Below are 22617 nucleotides of genomic sequence, written 5' to 3'. Positions count from 1 at the left end.
GAAATTAGGTGATACTCAGTGCATTTACCCTTATTACCCAGCCGTGGTCTACCATGGGCCCAGCAGAGGCCCCTGAGCTTTCTGTGGAATGCGGTTGAACTTGGCCACTGTGTGTCAAATCAGGTAAACCTGAATAGCCTTACCCAAGGAGACACGTAGGTTGAATTAAAAACTAAACCTGAAGAAAAAAAAAAAAAAAAACTAAACCTGTATAGAGCAACATTCGTTCTAATCGATAGCATATTTTTCAACAGTCTGGACCCATACATTGATTCTTTATTCCAAAACACGCATATAACAAAGCTCACGTGGGCAGCCTATGAGACATTAGTGGAATCTGCTGCAGGGAAACTGGGTCCTGGGCCCCTTACATATTTCAACAGAGGTTGCTCATTTGAATGGGTGTATTACAGTTGCTTGAAATTGAAATGTAATGTTCTGTAATTCCAGCGTTTCTCAGAACGCATTATTAAAGCTCCTACTCACTGAAACTAATAATGGCTGTCCCACCACATGCTAAGTATGGAAATAAATGCATGTGGTAAAAATATGGATACTTGTAGCACCTTAGAAGTTCTGAATAAGTATAAATTTATGAGTGACGAGTGATAAGGCATTTTAAAAGATTCCCACCTCTTCTCATCCTTTTTATCTTTGTTTCCTCGAGGCTCTGCATCCTCTTCCATGGTACTGGGCAGGTTTCGCCTCTCCTGCCTCCACCTGTGATCTGTGGTGGATTCAGTGCATGGTGGACGAGCTGATCCCTGTGCCTCTAGCCTTCTGTGGTATTATAGGGCTTTCTTTGTCTCCCAGCTGTATTGTGATAGTATCACTTGTATAACCACAAAAGCACCTACTACTGTACTTTGTCTGTTTAAAGCGCGGATGTTTATACACTTATAAATTCGAAATGTAGCGCTGTTTTTATTTTTGTAGACTGTCATAGAGAAGAACAAAGAGGGACCACCAACCCACAAGGAACAGATTGAAACCAGTTGTAAAGTTAAGGTCACGTGAGATCTGCCCCTTTAAAAAGTGTGTGCATTTGTGTGGTATATTCCAGGCTTACTGAGGACATGGATGTCTTGTCACCCAGTAAAAATTAGGTTATTTAGGATTTTGTAACCGGGGACTGATCTGGAATCAGTTTGGAAATTCTCTTGCAGTGGAAACATCGAATGTTGCTGAATGCCTGTGCTCTGATCTCACTGTTTTGAATTTAGGATTGTTTCCTATTTACCTCTTTTTTGTCCCCAGGCGCTAGAAATTTTGAAAGGAGTGAACTAATTACATGTATCTCTCTCTTGGTTAGTATATATTTTTAATTTCCATAGAAATCTTTTAATTTTCCTAGAAAGTGGATACAGTTGTTATCACAGTGATCAGCACGTACGTGATAGGGACTTTGACCCCAGAAGCATGGTGCCTGGGGCAGGGGCTGAGGGTAGAGGGCAGGTATAAAGTAGTTTCATACTGTTCATGGGGTTCTCAAGGTAAGAATACTGAAGTGGTTTGCCATTCCCTTCTCCAGTGCAAACTCCGGGAGTTGGTGATGGACAGGGAAGCCTGGCGTGCTATAGTCCCTGGGGTTGCAAAGAGTCAGACGTGACTGAGTGACGGAACTGACTGAACTGATAAAGCAATTTCAGTTTGGACTCTTAATATTCATTGGTTTGGAGCAGCCTCTTGGTACTGTTTAGACAGATATTTTGATTTAATGGTCTGGTGTGTTCAGAAGCCCAGAGAAGGCAATGGCACCCCACTCCAGTACTCTTGCCTGGAAAATCCCATGGACGGAGGAGCCTGGTAGGCTGCAGTCCATGGGGTCGCTAAGAGTTGGACATGACTGAGTGACTTCACTTTTCACTTTTCACTTTCCTGCATTGGAGAAGGAAATGGCAACCTACTCCAGTGTTCTTGCCTGGAGAATCCCAGGGACGGGGGAGCCTGGTGGGCTGCCATCTTATGGGGTCGCACAGAGTCAGACACGACTGAAGCGACTTAGCAGCAGCAGCCCCACCAGTTCAGAAGCCAGAGTAGGTGTGGTGTGATTATTTGTTAATGGTTACCTTACGTCTGAATTGAAAGAGCTCCTTTAAGCTGGCCCTACAAGTCACAGGTGCCTGGCGCAAGAAGGGAGGTGGTGCAGACTCGATAACCAAGCCATTCACAGCTTTCTTTCTTTGCATTAAGAGTCTGACTGTAGGGAGGCAGGAGGGGAAATGGGAACAAACAAGGTGTGATACTTTGCAGTGATTAAGAGCATTCTCTTTGCAATTACAGGGCTGCTTCTTGAATTCCAGCATTGCCACTTTTTAGCTGTATGAACTTGAACAAGATATTGTAACCTTTCTCAGTCCAACTTTTCCTCATCTGCTGAATGTGGTTGATAAACCCCCGCTTCATCAGGTTTTGTAGGGTTCAAATTAAACAACAGGAGTTTAGGGCCCAGCCATATGCCAGGGACACAATAAGCTGTTGATAAATAGCCCTACCTTCTGTTTCTTTCCGTAAAGAAATCCACGTTGCAGATGCAAAACTTTCTGTTGCTGCAGTTAGTGCCGGGAGCTGATTATCTCATCGATAGCTTTTGGAGATCTCCTTTTGGAGAGCACCTCGGCTTAGTGCTTTGCTACTCCACTCAGCCTGGTAACGTCTTCACAATACATGGCGCAGATGACGGTTTATGCTCTCGGTTGTATGGGACATGAGAAAATGGCTCAGTCAGTGAAATCAGACCTCCATGGACGTGTTCTGTGGGACTGAAGAATTTTCAGTGACTTTTTCATGGCAAATGCGTCCACAGCTGTCTTCACTGAATCCTGTGGGAGAGAAATGTGAGGGATTTCGTCTGTAGCTTAGATTTTTGTCTAGAGACTAACTTTTGCCTGTAATCCTAGACACAAACCAAAGATTGTAGTGGTTGAGGTCATGGAATTTGGAGTCAGACCTCCTAGAATCATCCTAGTCAGTACAGAACTGTGGTCTGGTCCCTGATTCCCTTTTACTGTCTCTGTGACTCCTTACTAGCTGTGGGCAAGTGACAACTCTCTGAGTATGTGTTGTTTGGGTTTTTTTAATCAGTGAAATAAGGATAATAGTAATTCTTTTCTGACAACAAGATGATGGAGCTTAGATGAGATAATGGATATAAAGCTTTTACCGAGTTTCTAGAACACACAGGTGTGGATGCTAAGTCGCTTCAGCTATGCCAGACTCGGCGACAGCATGCTCTGTAGCCTGCCAGGCTCCTCTGTCCGTGGGATTCTCCAGGCAAGAATACTGCAGTGGGTCGCCATTTCCTCTTTCAGGGGATCTTCCCGACCCAGGGATTGAACCCGTGTCTCTTATGTCTCCTGCATCGGCAGGCAGGTTCTTTACCACTAATGCCACCTTCTAGAACATAATGGATGCTCCACAGATAATCCTAACTTCCCTTCTTTCCTTCTTCCTATCACCGCCTTCTCCTTCTTCTTCTTTTCTCCCTTTTTCCTCCACTGAGCTTTCAGAAAAAGAGAAAACTAGAGGTGCAGCTTCAGGAAAGGCATCTTTATTTCTGGTCTGGCTCTGATTACTATGATTTTGTGACATGGACTGTAGTCAGAGATGTTGACCCTGCCTGTTCACCAACGCTGATTTGTTTTCTTGCCGTTTCTCTGCAGGAAGGATCAGAATGTTCTCTCTCCAGTCAACTGCTGGAATCTCCTCTTAAACCAGGTGAAGCGGGAGAGCAGGGACCACACCACGCTGAGTGACATCTACCTGAATAATATCATTCCTCGGTTCGTCCAGGTCAGCGAGGACTCAGGAAGGCTCTTTAAAAAGGTAAATAGGCTATTTCTAACCACAGACACCATCTTGCAAATAAGAGAAAGAAGGTCTTATTGGCCCACTTAAAAGGCTTTCCATGGGTCTTGCCCTAAAAACGTACTTATAGAGAGAAAACATTGAACTGGCCCTTTTTCTTTCTTTCTCAGATGTTTTATAGCAGCCCTGGGAAAGGAACCATTTGCAAGGTACAACCCCAGGTCTGGCAGCATAATTCATAATTTGTGACTATTAATAATGACCATATTTGGTTAATTTCCTAAGTGATTTGTGAAGCTGTTGAGGTTCAGAGATGTTCTGTGTTGTTTTCTGATTTCCTCTTCTAGTTCATTCAGCACATCCGTGTATGTTTATGTTTTTAGTTTAGTTCTATTTCCAAGTTCTCATCTTGGCCAAGGGGAACTCATGAATTTGGTTATTCTCATCATGACATATCTTTGTCTTTGGTCCCTGAATGTGTTTGTTTTGTTTTGTTTTGTTTTTGGTGCTCCCAGGTGGAACTTGAACCCATCCCTGAATGTTTTCTGAAGCTCAATTGTTTGTCACAATTCCTTGGGTATATGTCAAAAATTTTGACTAAGGAAAGACTTAAAATTAATTGTGATAATCTTAGGAAATTTGTGCCAAATTCACCTGTCAATAGTGGAACTAGCCTTTTGGAAACCCAGGAAGCTCTTTTCTAAGCTCTCAACCTGAGCTCTTAATGGTGTCATTTATTCATAACTTTTGGTTACAAATGGTGGCAAACACCCCCACCATTGCACATGATGTACCATGTCTAACATTCAAGCTCTGACATTCCCAAAAGATTTTTTAGAAGGTGAGTAACCTTCCCACAAGTGATATGTAAAAAGAGGATATATTTATATAGAGGGGTATCATTGGTTTCGTACATAGGGAATTCACTGGTTTCCAGTTGACAAAATCAGTGTTAAAATTTGAGGCTGGGGGAGAATGGACTTCAGTAAATAAGACTGTGGTCCATAGTAGCCTTAGCTCTTGATCAGTTTTCTGATTCTTAACATAGGAAGTATACAGATCTCAGGAGGTCTGGAATTAGAACCCAATTTCTTCTTTTTTTTACCAGCATGAAAAAAGAACTTCTTTAGAATTGTCCATCTACATAATTGCATCTGTGAAGGAGCTTTCCCTGTGTCGTCCAGATAGGATATTAAGAGTAAAATCATCTGAGAATGAAAGAAGGAAGAGAAAGATAACTCCTTGCAGAGCTCATTGGCTATTTTTAGTGGCCCGGCTGTGCTGTGGTTGAGCCTATACTTCATTTAGGGGCGAGGGTACTTTTCACCGTCTCCTCATGCTTCCTAGCATCTGCTCCAGCTTGCTTGTCATTAACTTAAATTATTCTGTAACATTTGGTGACATTGTATGTGACTAAAATTAATGACTACAGTTAATAATACTGTATTCAATTCTGGAAGACTGCTAAGAGAGTAGATTTCAGGGGCTCTTTTCCTACACACAAAAAAGGTAACTATGTGATCAGATGACATATTATCTTGATTGTGGTAATCATTTCACTGCATATGTGTATACTAAATCATTTTATACACCTGAAATATATAGAATTTGTATTAAAAAATTTTTTAAACCTTAGATGGAACCAGTGATCAGATACCACTTCTCTACCATCTTGACAGACACTTAGACCATCTCGAGAAGAAAAGGGGTTGATGGATAGTGTCCTCCTCTATTTCCTCTGTTCATCTGAGAAGAAATTTTTATGAGAGATGTTTAGCTATCTAGACTTCACCCCATCTCTCAGCTCCCTTTTCTTCAGTTTCAGAAGGTTAGAGAAGAACCAAGCTGAGAGAATCTTATAACCCCTCCAGATTTTAGAGATGTTTGTGCCAAAGGCAGTCAGTTATCAAAGCCACAAGTGTCCCTGGTTCCGCAAATGCCATTCACATTTCACCAAAGGCCTAAGTGCGTGGCATGTATATAAAACATGGCATGTATCCCCATCCACTCATGAATGATATTCCGAGCTTTGTCTAAGCATTGACCTCCTTAAGCAATGCATTTCTATGCTGAGGGTGTAAGGAAGAATTTCTCATTAATCACTGGATTGTTTATATATTACATTTCATTGAAGAAAAGTGAATATATCATCGGCTTAAAGCTAAATGCATCTGTATAAACTGAAAACACCTGGTAACCAGCTTCCAGCTCAAGAAACAATATTTCAGTACCCCCAGAAGCCCCCTCATGCTCCTTTCCTGCCACTAAGGGATTGGGAGGGGTGTCCTCAGTCCCTCAGAATAGCATCACTCCTGACTTTTCACAGCAGAGACTAGTTTTGCTCAGTTTCATACTTTATATAAATAGAACCTTGCAGTGTGTACTCTTTTGTGTCTGTTTTTTCTCATTCAACATTGTATTTGTGAGATTTGTTCATATTGTTGTAGGTAGTTATAGATCATAGGACTTTCTCTTGATCTTTATAACTTTTCATCAGTTAAATTACAGTGGATTAGAGATATCCTTAGGATTGTCAAATAACCAATGTTTACCATCCCACAGGGTGAATAACCTCTTTTGTTTCTCCCCTAGGGTCCAATGTAGGCAGAGAACTCTAAGGTAGAAGCTAGCTTGGCTGACCCTAAGAACAGATTAATTCTGTTTGGATGAGAAGCCCTCTGCTTTCTAGTAATGGGCAAAGAAGCAGTTTCTCTCCATCCCTCACAGTTTCAGTCTCCTTTGCTTGGAGTGTGTTGCACATGAAGAATTAAGATCCCACAGGTTGAGCTATAGTAATCGGATAAGAGAACCGAGGCGTGTCCCTGGCCACCCTAGCAGTTTCGTGACGCTTCTTGGGGCTTGCTTTATGCTCTTAAAGCAGAGCCCTTCCCTAAGAGATTCTTTCTCTTGGGCTCAGCTTAGCCAGTAACTCTGAAACTCTGGACAATTCCTTCTTTTTTCTCTGCCTTAGTTCTCTCAAGTTTAAAGAAAACTGAGCTATAGGACCTTCATTCAGCCTCTGAAATCTAATGCACTGTAACTGTATGGTGACAAGGACATCCTACCCTGGGGGCTTCCTTCTAGTTGCTGGGTGACCTTTGTTACACTGTGATAAGGTCAGCTGCAATCCCTGAGATAAGGACGGACAAAAGTGCGTGTGGGTATAGAGAAGGGACTCGCTTAAGTAATGGAAGGCCACATTTCTTAAAAGATTGAAGTATTGTTTCAGATTCTTTTATCTATAATGGCCAGCAACCAAGAGATACCACACTGAAATCCAAATATGTAAAATAAATACACCTCTTGTTTTACCTGTAAATTTGGTTCCAGTAGCAAAAGGAAAAGCCCACATTTCTCTGGAGACACAAAGAAAATGTACCTTTATTTCTGGTTCAGCTGTGGACACCTGAAAATTTAAGAGTATTTTACGTGAATTTGAATCTTCTGCTTGTCACTGGGAAAAGTCAGGGCTTTTCTTCCTTTAAAGTTTATTTTAATCTATAAAACTTAATGATTCTCTGGTAAAGGTTATAAATCATCAGAAGCAAAATTTTTGAACGCTTGTGTGGTGGGTACAGTATTAAGCACTTTGTATGCATTATCTTATTGAATCCTTACAACACTTGTATAAGGTAGTTATTACTATTACCCTTATTTTATGGAGGAAGAAACTGAGACTTGGAGAGATTAAGCAAGAAAAGAAATGAGGCTGGTATTTAAATACAGCCATCAGGCTCTAGAACCCAAGGTTTTCCACCTACAGGATCTATTAGGCCTCTCTAGGTATTGTATGCCGAGTAGAGGGTACTCTGGATTTTCTTGCTGTTTTTCATTGAATCCAGATATTTCACTTAGTTACAGAGTTAAACTAACTTCTTTAGCACGCAACCCTTCAAAGGATCTGGAGGTGTTAAACATCAACCTTCAGTTGTTTCTGGTGTCTGGGCAAGCACCTGACGGTGAAAGTGAAATAGGGCAGCATGTTTTTCTCCCTAGGGGCAGAATCTCTAGTAAGAGGGGAACAAAGACTCATTAAAGATGAGAGCTGCCCGAAAACCTGACTGGAAGCTAACTCAGCTAATTTGGGGATGTCAGGGTGGCTGCACAATTGGCCTCTCTTTGCTCTGAACCCCCTTAAGGGATGCTCCCTGCTGGCCCTCTGGTTTGTGGTTATGTCTGCTGGGACATATTTCACATGTCGCCTGAAGTCCTGGTAGAGATTCCTTTAGCTAAATATAACATGTAAAGAAAGTAGCCTCCTGTCCGCAACTTAGAAACAGACGCACTTTGTCTAAGACTCCAGGGGAAGTTGAGCCCGTTTGGTGCTCCTGACATCTCCTTTCATGTTATGAAAGCTTAGTCTGTCTAACCCTTGTTGGAACCAGGGTCTGGGCAAATATTATTGCTGCCACCTTCATTTGTTTAATGCGGTGGCTTCAAAAACAAATTCTACCAACTCTGACTCTCAGCTCCATCTCGTCTCTTTGCAGGGCATGTCTTACTAAAGGATCCCACCAAGAAGAGAAATCATTTCTCTCACTCTCTTAGTTTAAACTGAAATAAACTTGGATGTGCTTTTTCCCACCAGGGAGAAGACCACCCTGTTCTCTCTCCCCTCCCTCACTTAGCTGGGACACTCTAGATGTACGTCCAACTTGGCTTTTCCAGTCACACTTTCTAGCCCTTAACAGCTGTTTACTCTTAGGCTTGGAAGGCAGTCAGTTCAGACAGTCCTAAGACTGAATTTTATTCTGCCTGTTATGGTATTTCAGGTAACTGTTTTATCTTTATTACCCTAAGGTTCTATGGCAGAAAGTCAGGTTAAATTGAGAAAGCTAGGTCAGATTCCCAATAGACCAGTAGTTCTCAACTTCTTCTTTTCAAGAGAGCCACTTGGGAAGTTTTTTTTAAAAAATCTTTGTGACCTTGAAGAGACAAAGATTTAAAAATGGACCTCATCAATTCTTAGACTTTTATTCTTGGAAAGATTTTGTTAAGAAAATGCAAAATAAGCCATAGGACGGGGAGACTGTATTTGCAATACACAAGACTCAATAAGAAGAAGATGGAATACCCAAATTTTTTTAAACAGGTAAAAGGTTTTAATAGACACATTCACCAAAGAAGATATATATAAATGGCTAGTAAGCTCATGAAAAGATGCCCAATATCATTACTCATCAGGGAAATGCAAATTAAAACCACTATAAAGAGATATGCTTTATACGCACTAGAATGGTTGAAATTAAGAAGACTGACAATCCCATTAGAATGGATGGAATTCTCATATGTTGCCGGTAAAAAATCTAAAAAGGTACAACTGTTTTGGAAAAATAGTTTGGCAGTTTCTTATGAATAATGCACTTAACCATATGACCCATCAATTCCATATCTATGTGTTTATCCAAGAGAAATAAAAGTATATATCTACACAAAAACTTGTACCTGAATATTCATAATAGCTTTTGTCGTAGGCTCAATAATGGTCCCACACCCAACGATGTCCCTGTTCTAATCCCTAGAACCTGTGGATGTTGTTGAACTTTATCCATAAGTCTTTGCACATATGATGAATTTGAAGATCTTAGGATGTGGATTTAATTCTTGTTTGCATAAGTGGGTCCTAAAGGCAATCACTAAGTGTCCTTAAAAAAGGGAGATGGAGGGAGATTACAGGCAAAAGAGAGGAAGGCCATGTGAGAGAAGTGGAAGGAAGGAAGCAAAGTCATAGAGAAGATGCTAGGCCACTGGCTTTGAATATGGAGCCGAGGAGCTCGGCTCTAGATGCTAGGAAAGGAAATTGAGAGCCTCGCTGCTGATACCATTTGGCCCAGTAAAATTGGTTTTGAACATCTGATCTCCAAAACTATACAAGAGTAAATGTGTGTTGTTTCAAGCTACCAGGTTTGTAGTAATTTGTTATGGCCACTGTAGGAAACTAATATTTTATTTATTAGAGCCAAAACTGGTAACAACTCAAATATCCATCAACAGATGAATAAGCATATTGTAGAAAATCATACTGTGGTATGTCCATATATGAATACTAGTTGGCAATAGAAAGAAATGAAATGCTATTGGATACAATAATGCAGATGAACTCACAAAACATTCTATTGATAAAAAGAAGCCAGACATTATGAACACATTCTGTATGATTCCATTTATATGAAATCTTTTAAAAGATAACTCTAATATATAGTGATAGAAAGTAAATCAATGATGGCTTTGGGGCCAGAGTGGGGATGGGGTTGACTGCAAAGGAATACAAGGGAACTGCGGGTTGTGGAAATGTCCTACACTCTTCATTATGGCTGTGTGCATTTGTCAAGATGTGTCATCGTATATACTCAAAATTTATACATTTTATTGTATTCAAATTATGCCTCAGTAAAATTGATTTAAAAGATCATAAAAGAATGCCATGCCAAGGCTTCACTTCAGGACAGTTGAATCATGGTCTCTAGGAAAGAGCCCAGCTGATCCTTGCATATAATCAGGGTTGAGAATCACTGCTGTAGATACCCTGGTTTCCATCCTGGGGAAACCCAAGAGCATAGAGGTATATGTGAAGCAGTAAGATCCTGTCCGTCTGTCTGTGAGCCATATTTTCCCCTGCTGCAGACAGTGTTGAAGCATCTAGGCCAGTTTGTCTAGGCTACCCATTGTAGTTTACCTTTATTCTTGGAGGATGACAAAGGGTGAATCTGGCTTTAGGGGTCCCACTGAAAATAAGAGATGCAAGAAGGGTGCTGAGGAAGAATCATAAGAGGACCAATTAGTAATTTTCTCCAGGACCCTGAGATGTTAGACATGTCCTTTTCCCATGAGATCAGTCAGAAGAGAATTGCCATGACCGGTCAGATTTTCTCTGGCCAAGGAAATGGCTCTGGCAGTAAAACAAGTTAAAAGGCGATTTGAAACTAAAAGCAGTACTTGTTACCTACTGCTGCTGCTGCTGCTAAGTCGCTTCAGTCGTGTCCAACTCTGTGCGACCCCATAGACGGCAGCCCACCAGGCTCCCCCGTCCCTGGGATTCTCCAGGCAAGAACACTGCAGTGGGTTCCCATTTCCTTCTCTACTAGTACCTGTTTATCCCCTTTGGATAGGACTTCCTATGGAGCCTTTGAGTCTAGCTGTTTGGCATATATGAGGGGAGAGGATGACGATTCACCACCATGCTCTGTGGTGGTGGTGTCGTAACTGGGAGGGGAAGAAATGACCTGTGATGCTGGTAGAGTTGAATGTCCCTGATCGGTACCGTAGATGGAATGTATGAAGAAAGCAGTAGATTTCCAAAGGTTGTGTCCTGCCCTCTTGGGGACAGGTTCGACCTAAAGACGTTTCTGGAGGAAGGAGTAGATGATTGACTTACCCCTCCCTCTCTTCCCCAGTCCACCCTACAGCTTCTCCTCCACAGAACTCAGTGTCGATTGCTGATTAAATTCCCCCCCTGTTCTAACAAGGTCACTAACAGCGGTGTGTGGTGCTCTATAGACAGCTGTTACCATTGCCCAATTTATCTTGTTGGTAGCAAAACTCTGTTCCAATTAATCAAGCTTTATTCTCTCATATCTGATGAAGAGATCCCCTTTGGAAAAAAGAATAGGATGTGAAGCTGAGCTTATTTGAGTAGGGAATGGAAGGCTGCCAGCTACTTCAAAGGTATCTCTGATGATAGGGGGGCATCAGGTTTGCTGCCAAAGCCAGCATTGAGGGGAGCTTTGTACTTAGTGCTGTTTGTGGCATTTTAGCTTTGGTTTCTGCGACACTGGGTCAGAAGCATCTGTATCCTCCCCTTGGGGCTTCTCTCCGGGTGTCCAGGGTTCTTTTGGCCTTAGGAAGATTCAACTAAGAGGGAATGTGTGCATCAAAGATGCCTGCTTTGACTAAGGTTAGTTTATACATTGCCTCTTTGGTGCTTCAGTTCTCAGGTATATATGTGCCTTTTTTGAAAGAGCACAAGGAGCTCTGTGTAATGGTACTCCATCTTCATAAATCAAGGGGTGGTTAAGAGTATAAGAAGAACAATTTTAAATTATGGAAAAGAGAGATGCAGTGGACAAAAAGCAAAAATATCTCCATGCTGCCTTGTATGTATTAGGATACTACCCTAAACTAGGAAAGCATGTAGTCAAGAAGTATTAGAGTGAAAACTATATACACACCGTTATGCTAGTGCTAAAGAGAACTTGAAATCAATTGAGGAGGAAGATTTGCCCCCAGGGGGCTTTTCAGTCCATTTAAAGCTCCCAAAACTTTCTACCGGAAGATGATAAGAATACTAATAAATAACGAGCTTTCTTGAAAAGCTTATATACTTTTATTGTTGTTTCTTAGTCACTCAGTCATGTCCAACTCTTTTATGACCCCATGTACTGTAGTCTACCAGGCTCCTCTGTCCATGGGATTCTCCAGGCAAGAATACTGGAATGGGTTGTTATTTCCTTCTTCAGGGAATCTTCCCAACCCAGGGATCAAACCCTCGTCTCCTGCATTGACAGGTGGGTTCTTTACTGCTCAGCCATCAGGGAAGCCCTTTATATACCGTGCTGCTGCTGCTAAGTCACTTTAGTCGTGTCCAACCCCGTGCGACCCCATAGACAGCAGCCCACCAGGCTCCTCTGTAGGAGGCCCTAAGTATATTTTCTCTAGTCTTTCCATCTATTTTGAACGTTTTTTTTTCCCTTAGCTTTTTACATAAGTATAAAGTTGTTAGAGAAGGTGCTTGTATTGTAAAGTGTACAGCTCTATGAATTTTTACAAATGGAATCAAGTGTGTAATTATTACCCAGATAAAGAAAAGAATGTCCCCAGTATCCCACGAGCCCCCTCTTTTGCCCCTTTCCATTCATTATCCTCTGAAAGCCACTAGCCTGACTTCTAACACAATAAGTATTTGCTGTTTTTTAAAAATATATATATATAAGGAATTTTATTTTTTCAGCTATTTAACTATGGCATTTTTTTCTTCCCTTGTTTCTACTGTTTATTTTGAGAAGTCAGCTATGATTCTTATTGTTGTTCTCCTGGATATGTTTTGGGGGATTGGGCGACTGCTTTTAATAATTTCTTCTTTTTTTAACATTTATTTATTTTTGACTGCTCTGAGTCTTTGTTGCCGTGAGTGGACTTTCTCTAGTTACGGTGAGCAGAGGCTGCTCTCTCGTCACGGTGTGCAGACTTAGCGCAGTGGCTTCTCTCTTTGCAGAGCACGGGCTCTGGGCTGCACAGGCGTCCCTGGTTGTGGGGCAAAGGCTTAGCTGTCCCTGCAGCACGTGGAATCTTCCCGGACCAGGGATCAACCCCGTGAACCGTGCATTGGCAGGTGATTCTTAGCCACTGGACTACCAGGACAATCCTATTTTTTATCTTTGGTTTTTAGCAATTTGACTATAATGAGTCTAAGAGTGGTGTTTATTTTATTTTTTTTTTAATTTGACTGGGATAAGTACAATATCTAAATAGCCTGGATCCATAGATAGCGGTTTTACCTCAATTTGGGAAAAATTATGGGAAATATTTTTTCTGTCCTGCTTTCTCTTCTTGCTTTGACTCCAATTGCACACTGGTTGGACTGCTTGATACAGGCCCATAGGTCATTGAGCCAAGCTGTTTTTCCCCTGTGTGCTTCAGTTTAGATAATTTCTAAAGTTTACTGATCCTTTCTTGTTGTATCCAATCTGCTATTCATACCATCCAGTACATTTTTAATTTCAGCTGTTATATTTTTCAGTTTTATGATTTCCATTTGGTTCTTCATTTTTTTCTTACAGTTTCCATAGAACTCCTGAAAGTACCCTTCTCTTCATCTGTGATTTTTAAAACATATTTGGCAATTATTTTAAAAATTCTTGTCTGCTGTCTTCAGCATCTACATCATCTGCAGTTCTTTTCTATTTATTATTGACTTTTTTCTCTTGACCATGAATAACATTTATTTTTCCACATCTACTAACATTTTATTTCGTATTAGACATTGTAGATGTCATTATTGAGACTCTTATTGTGTTTAATCCTCCTCTGCAGAGTGTTAAGTTTTGATCTACTAGGCAGTTAAATTGATCACCTTGAGCTTCTAGGGAACTGGTTTTATGCTTTGTTAAAATGGGTCTATTTTGGTTTTGCCTGTAGTTCTGAAGCGTGTTCTATACACGTAAGTTATGACCTTTCTGGGGTTCCCATGGAAAGCCCAGGATGTTTATCAAGCCCTCTAACTTGTCAGGCTTTGAACTCCAAAGTCCATCTCCCCTACAGCGGCAGCAGCTAGGATGACCAGCAGTCCCAGTTTGCCTGGGGGTGAGAAGGGAGTTCCTGGGATATGAGACTTTGAGTTTTATCCATTCTACTGTTGATGATGTTTGGATAAGTTTCCACTTTGAGGCTATTATGAATAATGCTTCTATGCACATAATTTTGGAAAGTTATTTTTCCTCCCACTGTATAGTTGAAAAAACTAAAGCTCACATTGGTAAAATGCTCTTTTGTAAGACCAAGGAGAGGTGACATTGGAATTTGAAATCCCATGCTCTTTCTAGCATCACCCTGCCACTCACGTTTCAGGATTTATAGGTGCCATCCTTAAAACATAGTTATTGCCAAATCAGATTGTTGAGCCTGGTCACAATCTGAGCTTTGATGACAGTGAATTCAAAACCTGCTTCTCTCTCCCCGTTTCCCCTTTTCCCCTTCTCTGTTTTCCTCTCTCTTCCTTCTTACTTTCTGTTCTTTTGAATAATCTTTTAAATTTTTATAGCATATGTGCATTGCAGAAATGAGAAAATATCAAGAAGCAAAAATATGATAACTAAAAAGCAGATTGTATTGTATATACTATTTTGTAATCTATTATTTTAGTCAAAATCTCCACTTACCCATTTCAGTAAATTTTCATTTCATCTAATGTGCAAACCATGTAAACATTTACCTAATTGTCCTAGAATGTCCTTGACACCTAGTATCAGGCTAGTATCTAATACACAGTGGTTTTATGTCCCTTAAGTCTCCTTTAATCTAGTACTGTTTCTTTGCCATGACGCTGATTTGTTGCACAGACCATGCCAACGTCCTGCAGATTCTCCTCCTTCTAGATTTGCCTACTTGCTTCCTTGTTTTGTTATTTAACTTCTTCCCATATCCTGTATTTCCTATAAATTGGAAGGTGGTTCTATAGGCCAAACCTATTCATGATATATATTTTCGACTAGAATATTTAATAGGAGATGTTGGATACTTCATATTGCATCACATCGAGAAATAAACCCACCAGTAATGATGCCACTATTGGCCACCCCCCAGATTAGGATGATGGTCTGAAGCCTCTATTTTGCAGCTACATTTTTCTCACACAGTAAAAAGCCTGTTGTATGGTACTATTTATAGTGCTATCATACATATTTTGGGTGCCAGTTCAGTTGTTCATCTGATATTTTTTAACATCAATTGATAATCTCTGTACTTCTTATATTTGATTACAAGATGCTGCTCTGAGAAAAGATTACTAATATAATTCATCAGGCACCATGAAAATAGATAGCAGTTTGTAAACATGTATTACTCCCAGGAGAAACTACACTAATGGTGTAGAAGCTGGCTAGGTATCAATTGTTTATTATAAGACTCGCAGCAATAATAAAAATAAAAGCTATAACTAATACTAAAAGGACTGATGCTGAAGCTGAAGCTCCAATACTTTGGCCACCTGATGCGAAGAACTGACTCATTCGAAAAGACCCTGGCTCTGGGAAAGATTGAAGGCAGGAGGAGAAGAGGACGACAGAGGATGAGATGGCTGGATGTCATCACTGACTCGATGAACTTGAGTTTGAGCAAGCTCTGGGAGTTGGTGATGGACAGGGAAGCCTGGTGTGCTGCAGTCCATGGGGTCACAAAGAGTCAGACACGACTGAGTGACTGAACTGAAAGAAAAGAAAGAAAGAAAGTGAAGTTGCTCAGTCGTGTCTGACTCTTTGCGACCCCATGGACTGTAGCCTACCAGGCTTCTCCATCCACAGGACTTTGCAGGCAAGAATACTGGAGTGAGCTGCCAGTTCCTGCTCCAGAATATCTTCCCGACGCAGGGATCGAACCCGGGTCTCCCGCATTGCAGGCAGACACTTTACCCTCAGAGCCACCGGGGAAGCTGTACTGAATACTAAAAGAGTGGCAACCATGCCTAAGGACTATGCTAAGTACTTTATCTGTATTAACCTATTTAAGATGATGGGCTGCCGTCTATGGGGTCGCACAGAGTCAGACACAACTGAAGTGACTTAGCAGCAGCAGCAGCAGCAGTGGTTCTATCATCTCCATTTATAGATAAGAACATGGGCAGAGGTTAAGCAATTTATTCAAGGCTGTACAGCCAATTGGTGGCAGAATGGGATTTGCAACTACATGGCCCACTTCCTCTGTGTCATCTCTTCACATCACTGTGGTCTGCTCCCTCGCATGTAGAAAGGTAGCAGTCATTATATTGAAGTTAAAGGGCCAGTGCTTGTGAAAGGAATGAATGACTTGGGCATTCTGCAGCAATACCTTTGGGTACTTTTGCCAGGCCAGGGTTTCCCTTGTGCTCTTCTGACTCAGCTTCTTGCCCAGCTTGTCCAGAGAGAAAATAGGTTATCTGATTTCACCTCCCTCCTCACCAGACTGGCTTCTTTTGATTCCCCTATTTGTCTTTGTCAGGAGTTTTCCTTTGAGTTTCTTCCTGCTTGTCTGAACATGATTTTTAATTAAAATGTGAAAAAAAAAATCTCCTTCTTTTGAGATAGCATCTTCAGTTTTTCCATTCTCTTCTTTCCTTTAAGATACAGAACTTTTCAGATCTGATGGTTTTTCTACCTGATCATGCCCACCCCTTAGCCTTTTTGCTTTGTTTTTTTTTTTCTTTTTCCATCTTTGACTCTGTGCTCCACAAATCATTAGGGTCTCTATCCAGCTTTTCCTAGTATTTAGCCAACATGAAGCTTTCAGTTACTTGCTAATTTTGTCTGCACTAACTCTTGTCTTTGAGAGTCCATAGGAACTTATTTCTTACGAGCTCTTGGAATCATCCTGTGTTGAGCTAAGTAGTTATGGTTAAAGCCCAGGGACAAGACTGAGTAGCAGCATTTTCTGTCACCTTTGATTTGGAAGCAAACAAAAATCCCTTAGCTTAGTTTATTTTTTTCCCTAACTGTTAAAGTAATACATATTCTTCCAGCACATTGAGGGGAAAACAAAAATGATAAAAAGAAAATAATGATTACTTAGAATTAGTATTAACATTGTAAGGTATATTTCTTTATAGTCTTTTTCTATGTGTATTTTTCTTTAGAAAATTAAGATTATATTGTAATTATTTTGTATAATTTTTTTCATTTACCATTTTAGCTGAACATTTTTTCCATGTCATTGCATCCTCTTTAAAAACGTGGCTTTTAATGATTATATAGCATTCTATTTGCTGATTAGCTCCTTCCTACATTCTTTATGGTTCTTTGGCTATGTTGTTTTATCTATCTGCTCGAACATGTTCTGGTATGTCCAGAAGCAATCCAGAATCTCATTTGTATCTTCCTGCAAGGCACTTGTTTGTAGGAATGCTTTCATTTGAAAATACCCTAGTTCCACGTGATATAAGGAAAGGAAAGAGGGTTTCCCCTCTTCTTTTTTCCTCTTTTCTTCCTCTGTCTTCCTCTATCTCCGAGTTCAGCCTGGAGCCTAGCCCTCAGACCTATGGCTGACCTGGGTGCTGGCTGGCTCAGTGGAATTCTTTCACTATATTAGGTTTCAGTGTCTTCATCTTTGCACTGGAGAATATTACTCATATGCTCACTTTTCCTTCCCAGAATGTTTACACACACATGCGCATGTGCGCACGCACACAGACTTCCATAGTGGCTCAGAGGTAAAGAATCTGCCCGCAATGCAGGAGATGCGGGTTTGATCACTGGGTTGGAAAGATCCCCTAGAAGAGGGCATAGCAGCCCACTCCAGTATTCTTACCAGGAGAATTCCATAGACAGAGGAGCCTGGTGAGCTATAAAGTACATGGGGTTGCAAAAGAGTCAGAACATGACTGAAGCGACTTGGTGCATGCATGTGCGTGCACACGTGTGCACACACACACACACACACACACACACACAAGAATATTCTTTGTCCATTAAAAAAAACAAGATCCTCCCATTTGTGACAACGTGGATAAAGGAGGAAGGAATTATGCTAAGTGAAGTAAGCCAGACAAATAAAGGTAAATACTGTAGGGTATCATTAATATGTGGAATCCTTTTTTAAAAAGCCAGTTTCACAGACATAGAGAACAGAATGGTGGTTGCCAGGGGTTGAGGGATAAATGGGCTGACATAGCTTGAAGAGCACAAATTTTTAATTATAAGTTCTGAGGCTCTATAGTAAAGCATACAGTTAATAATATAGCATGTGTACTTGAAAGTTGCTGAGAGTAGATCTTAAGCCTTCTCACGACACGCACAAAGAGGTAACTATGTGAGGTGGTAGATGTGCTGATTATCTTGATCTTGGTATTCATTCTGCAGTGTATATGTATATCAGATCGTCACTTTGTAGACTTTCAGTTCAGTTCAGTTGCTCAGTCGTGTCTGACTCTTTGCAACCCCATGGACTGCATAACACCAGGCCTCCCTGTCCATCACCAACTCCCAGAGTTTACTCAAACTCATGTCCATTGAGTTGGTGATGCCATCCAACCATCTCATCGTATCTTGTTCCCTTCTCCTCCTGCCCCCAATCTTTCCCAGAACCAGGGTCTTTTCTAATGAGTCTGTTCTTCGCATCAGGTGGCCAAAGTATTGGAGTTTCACCTTCAACATCAGTCTTTCTGATGAATATCCAAGACTGATTTCCTTCAGGATGGACTGGTTGGATCTCCTTGCTATTCAAGGGACTCTCAAGAGTCTTCTCCAACACCACAGGTCAAAAGCATCAATTCTTCAGCGCTCAGCTTTCTTTATAGTCCAACTCTCACATCCATACATGACCACTGGAAAAACTGTAGCCTTGACTAGATGGACCTTTATTGGCAAAGTAATGTCTCTGCTTTTGAATATGCTGTCTAGGTTGGTCATAACTTTTCTTCCAAGGAGTAAGCGTCTTAATTTCATGGCTGCAGTTGCCATCTGCAGTGATTTTGGAGCCCCCCAAAATAAAGTCTTCACTGTTTCCACTGTTTCCCCAGCTATTTCCCATGAAGTGATGGGACCGGATGCCATGATCTTCATTTTCTGAATGTTGAGCTTTAAGCCAACTTTTTCACTCTCCTCTTTTACTTTCATCAAGAGGCTTTTTAGTTCCTCTTCACTTTCTGCCATAAGGGTGGTGATATCTGCATATCTGAGGTTATTGATATTTCTCCTAGCAATCTTGACTCCAGCTTATGCTTCCTCCAGCTCAGCGTTTCTCATGATGTACTCTGCATAGAAGTTAAATAAGCAGGGTGTCAATATACAGCTTTGACGTACTCCTTTTCCTATTTGGAACCAGTCTGTTCTTCCATGTCCAGTTCTAACTTGCTTCATGACCTGCATACAGGTTTCTCAAGAGGCAGGTCAGGCGGTCTGGTATTCCCATCTCTTTCAGAATTTTCCAGTTTATTGTGATCCACACAGTCATAGGCTTTGTCATAGTCAATAAAGCAGAAATAGATGTTTTTCTGGAACTCTTGCTTTTCTTATGATCCAGCAGATGTTGGCAATTTGATCTCTGGTTCCTCTGCCTTTTCTAAAACCAGCTTGAACATCTGGAAGTTCATGGTTCACGTATTGCTGAAGCCTGGCTTGGAGAGTTTTGAGTATTACTTTACTAGCATGTGAGATGAGTGCAATTGTGTGGTAGTTTGAACATTCTTTGGCATTGCCTTTCTTTGGGATCGGAATGAAAACTGACCTTTTCTTGTCCTGTGGCCACTGCTGAGTTTTCCAAATTTGCTGATATATTGAGTGTGGCACTTTCACAGCGTCGTCTTTTAGGATTTGAAACAGCTCAACTGGAATTCCATCACCTCCACTAGCTTTGTTCGTAGTGATGCTTCCTAAGGCCCATTTGACTTCACATTCCAGGATGTCTAGCTCTAGGTGAGTGCTCACACGATGGTGGTTATCTGGGTCATGAAGATCTTTTTTATAGTTCTGTGTATTCTTGCCACCTCTTCTTAATATCTTCTGCTTCTGTTAGGTCCATACCATTTCTGTCCTTTATTGAGCCCATCTTTGCATGAAATGTTCCCTTGGTATCTCTAATTTTCTTGAAGAGATCTCTAGTCTTTCCCATTGTGTTGTTTTCCTCTATTTCTTTGCACTGATAACTGAAAAGTTACAGACTTTAAATAAATACAATTATGGTTTTTAATTATTCCTCAATAAAGTTAAGAGAGGAAAGAAAGAAAGCACTCTGCAGAGTGTGCCTCTTGTGCCTTCTCCCTGCTAGGGTAGTCCTTGCCTCTCTAAGCTAATCTCTTTTAGCACTGTGTTATCATATAGGGTAGTAAGGAAATATAGAAGGCAAACTGGGTGATCCAGTCTCTAGCTTTAATTGTCTCTTCTCCAAAGCCAAGATAATCCAATCCTTCTGCCCACATTAGCATCACATCCTTTCCTGCCTTGCTTCTTCCCATGACCTTGTTTTCCTTTTGATGTTCATTTTGAGGATAGAGAGTAGAAAAAAGCTTTCTCTTTTTGCATCTCTGTGAGTCAGTGGCTTTTCTAGGGTCTTGAGTTCTCAGACAGGAAAACTGCAGAGCCCACCTGATTCTTCTTTCAGGGACACTAAAAAGAGAGAGAGAGCACACTGCTTTATTTAAATCCAGGAGTACCGCTATCAACTAGTTCATTTAGTTCAGTTTAGTAAATACTATTAGATTGTCTTTAATTGCTTGGTAATCAAATTGGCACTATAAAAGAGCTGCAGAACAAGCTTAAAACATGGTACAAGATCTTAGATTTCTTACCTCTCAGTTGGATAGACAGGCCATAGACTCCAGAAGCAGGTTACAACTTAAAACATCAATTTAATGAATGGTACAGATAATTGGTTATCTATAGAAGTTTGGACTTGCACTTTCACTTTCCATAGAAGTTTGGAAAAGGCACAGATTTATGAGAGGTGAGTCAGGCAAGCTTCATACAGGGAAACAAATTGAGCTGATGTTATTTTAATTATCTGCCAGGATTCTTAATTAACCATCCATGTCTTATCTTCCGGAAATATCTTTTGATTATTTCCATATTACCTGGTGCCAACTTCCTCTCCTGTCTCTTTGTCCCCATGAGAGATGCTACCCATGAGAGCAGGCTGACAGCTGCAGAGGCTTGGTTTCCCCAGCAGTGTGGGATGAGCTTGGAGCCAGAATGTACAGGGCTTTGAATGTCAACCCAAGGAGTTTAAGCTACTAGTCAAAGAAAGCCATTGACCATTTTAGGTAGGGCGGTGAGATATTGAAAACCATTGTTTCCAGCAGCACTGATGGCTCAGTATGGTTTAGAGTGGAAGAAAGTATTTGAGAGCCCACTACAACAATTGAGGGAATAATAGAAACCAGTTTTTGGATATTGGCAATGGGAACTGAAAGAACAAGTTGTTTTTTTTTTTTTTTTTTTTTTTTACCATGCTGCTTGGTGTGCAGGATCTTAGTTTCTCGACCAGGGATCAAACCCATGCCCTCTGCACTGAAAGCACAGTTTTCAGTGTTTTGTCAAAATAAATAGGGTAAAGATGATGGAGGTGCCGGGACAGTGCTGTTCATACAGGGTGCCCAGGAAAGGCCTCATTGATAAATTGGTATTTGACTTGATTATTGGAGGAAATGAGGGAGTTTGCTATTTAGCTCTCTGAGGAAAGTATTTCAGGCAGGGGAAACATGTCTACGGCCATGAGATGGGAATATGTTTTTCTTGTTAAAAAAACAGCCTGATGGCCTTGCACACAGTGGGCAAGATGGAGAGTGGTGGGTGATATGGTTAAGGATTGGGGGTGGAACAGAGAATTGATAAAGTTTGAGTTCTGTTGAAATAGGATTGTTCTGGCTGCTGTGCTAAGAGAAGACTGGAAGAGGGACAAGGTAGGAGCAGACCAAGAAGACCAGTTAAGGAGGCCCCTAGAAGCACTTCAGGCAGGAGGCGATGGTGGAACACAGCGGTATTCATAGATGTGGAGATCGTGAGATAAGGTCAAAGTCGGATATATTTTGAAGACGGAGCCAGTAGCATTTGCTGCTAAATCAAATGTGGTGTGTGGGGAAAAAAGAGTCAAAGATGATTTCCACCGTTTTGGCCTGAGCAATCAGAAGCTGGAGTTGCTGTTTATTGGGGGAAAGTGTGTGAAAGAATGAAGCTTCCCTTGTGGTTCAGACAGTAAAGAATCTGCCTGCCATGCAGGAGACCCGGGTTCAATCCCTGGGTCAGGAAGATGCGCTGGAGAAGGGAAGGGCAACCCACTCCAGTATTCTTGCCTAGAGAATCCCATGGACGGAGGAGCCTAGCAAGCTACAGTCCATGGTGTCGCACAGAGTCTGACAGGCTCAGTCGAGCTACTAACACTTGCATTTCACACATGTGATGGAGTCACTGATTCTAGGTCAGCCCTTTAGTTAGTGAAGAATCTGAGAGTCAGGCGGAGGGACTTGCCTTAAGTCACCCACTTAGGTAGTAGCAGAGGTGGGAGCAACCTACCAGGTCAATGCCATGCTTCTTGAGTTCAGTTTTAGCATGGCAGTGTGAAAGTTCAGTGAGGGTCAGGCTGGGACGGGAAACCTGCAAATTAACCCCTTAAAACTGGCAGTGGAAAAGCTGACAG

The 22617-nt window shown here is 41.2% G+C and overlaps 1 protein-coding gene across 5 annotated transcripts in view; it reads left to right on the top strand.

Moving 5' to 3' along the window:
- SRGAP2 (SLIT-ROBO Rho GTPase activating protein 2) overlaps positions 1 to 22617 on the top strand; it is a 255522-nt gene that overhangs the window by 129353 nt on the left and 103552 nt on the right. For all 5 annotated transcript variants that reach the window (XM_040262944.1, XM_040262943.1, XM_040262946.1 and 2 more), the window contains exon 4: positions 3663 to 3825. In XM_040262944.1, coding sequence (XP_040118878.1) covers positions 3663 to 3825 — 163 coding nt within the window. The remainder of the gene's footprint in view (positions 1 to 3662; positions 3826 to 22617) is intronic.

The sequence above is a fragment of the Oryx dammah genome, unplaced genomic scaffold (genome assembly GCF_014754425.2).
Source record: "Oryx dammah isolate SB20612 unplaced genomic scaffold, SCBI_Odam_1.1 HiC_scaffold_21, whole genome shotgun sequence".
In the NCBI taxonomy this organism is placed as follows: domain Eukaryota; kingdom Metazoa; phylum Chordata; class Mammalia; order Artiodactyla; family Bovidae; genus Oryx; species Oryx dammah.
This window is presented reverse-complemented; position numbering and strand designations above follow the sequence as displayed.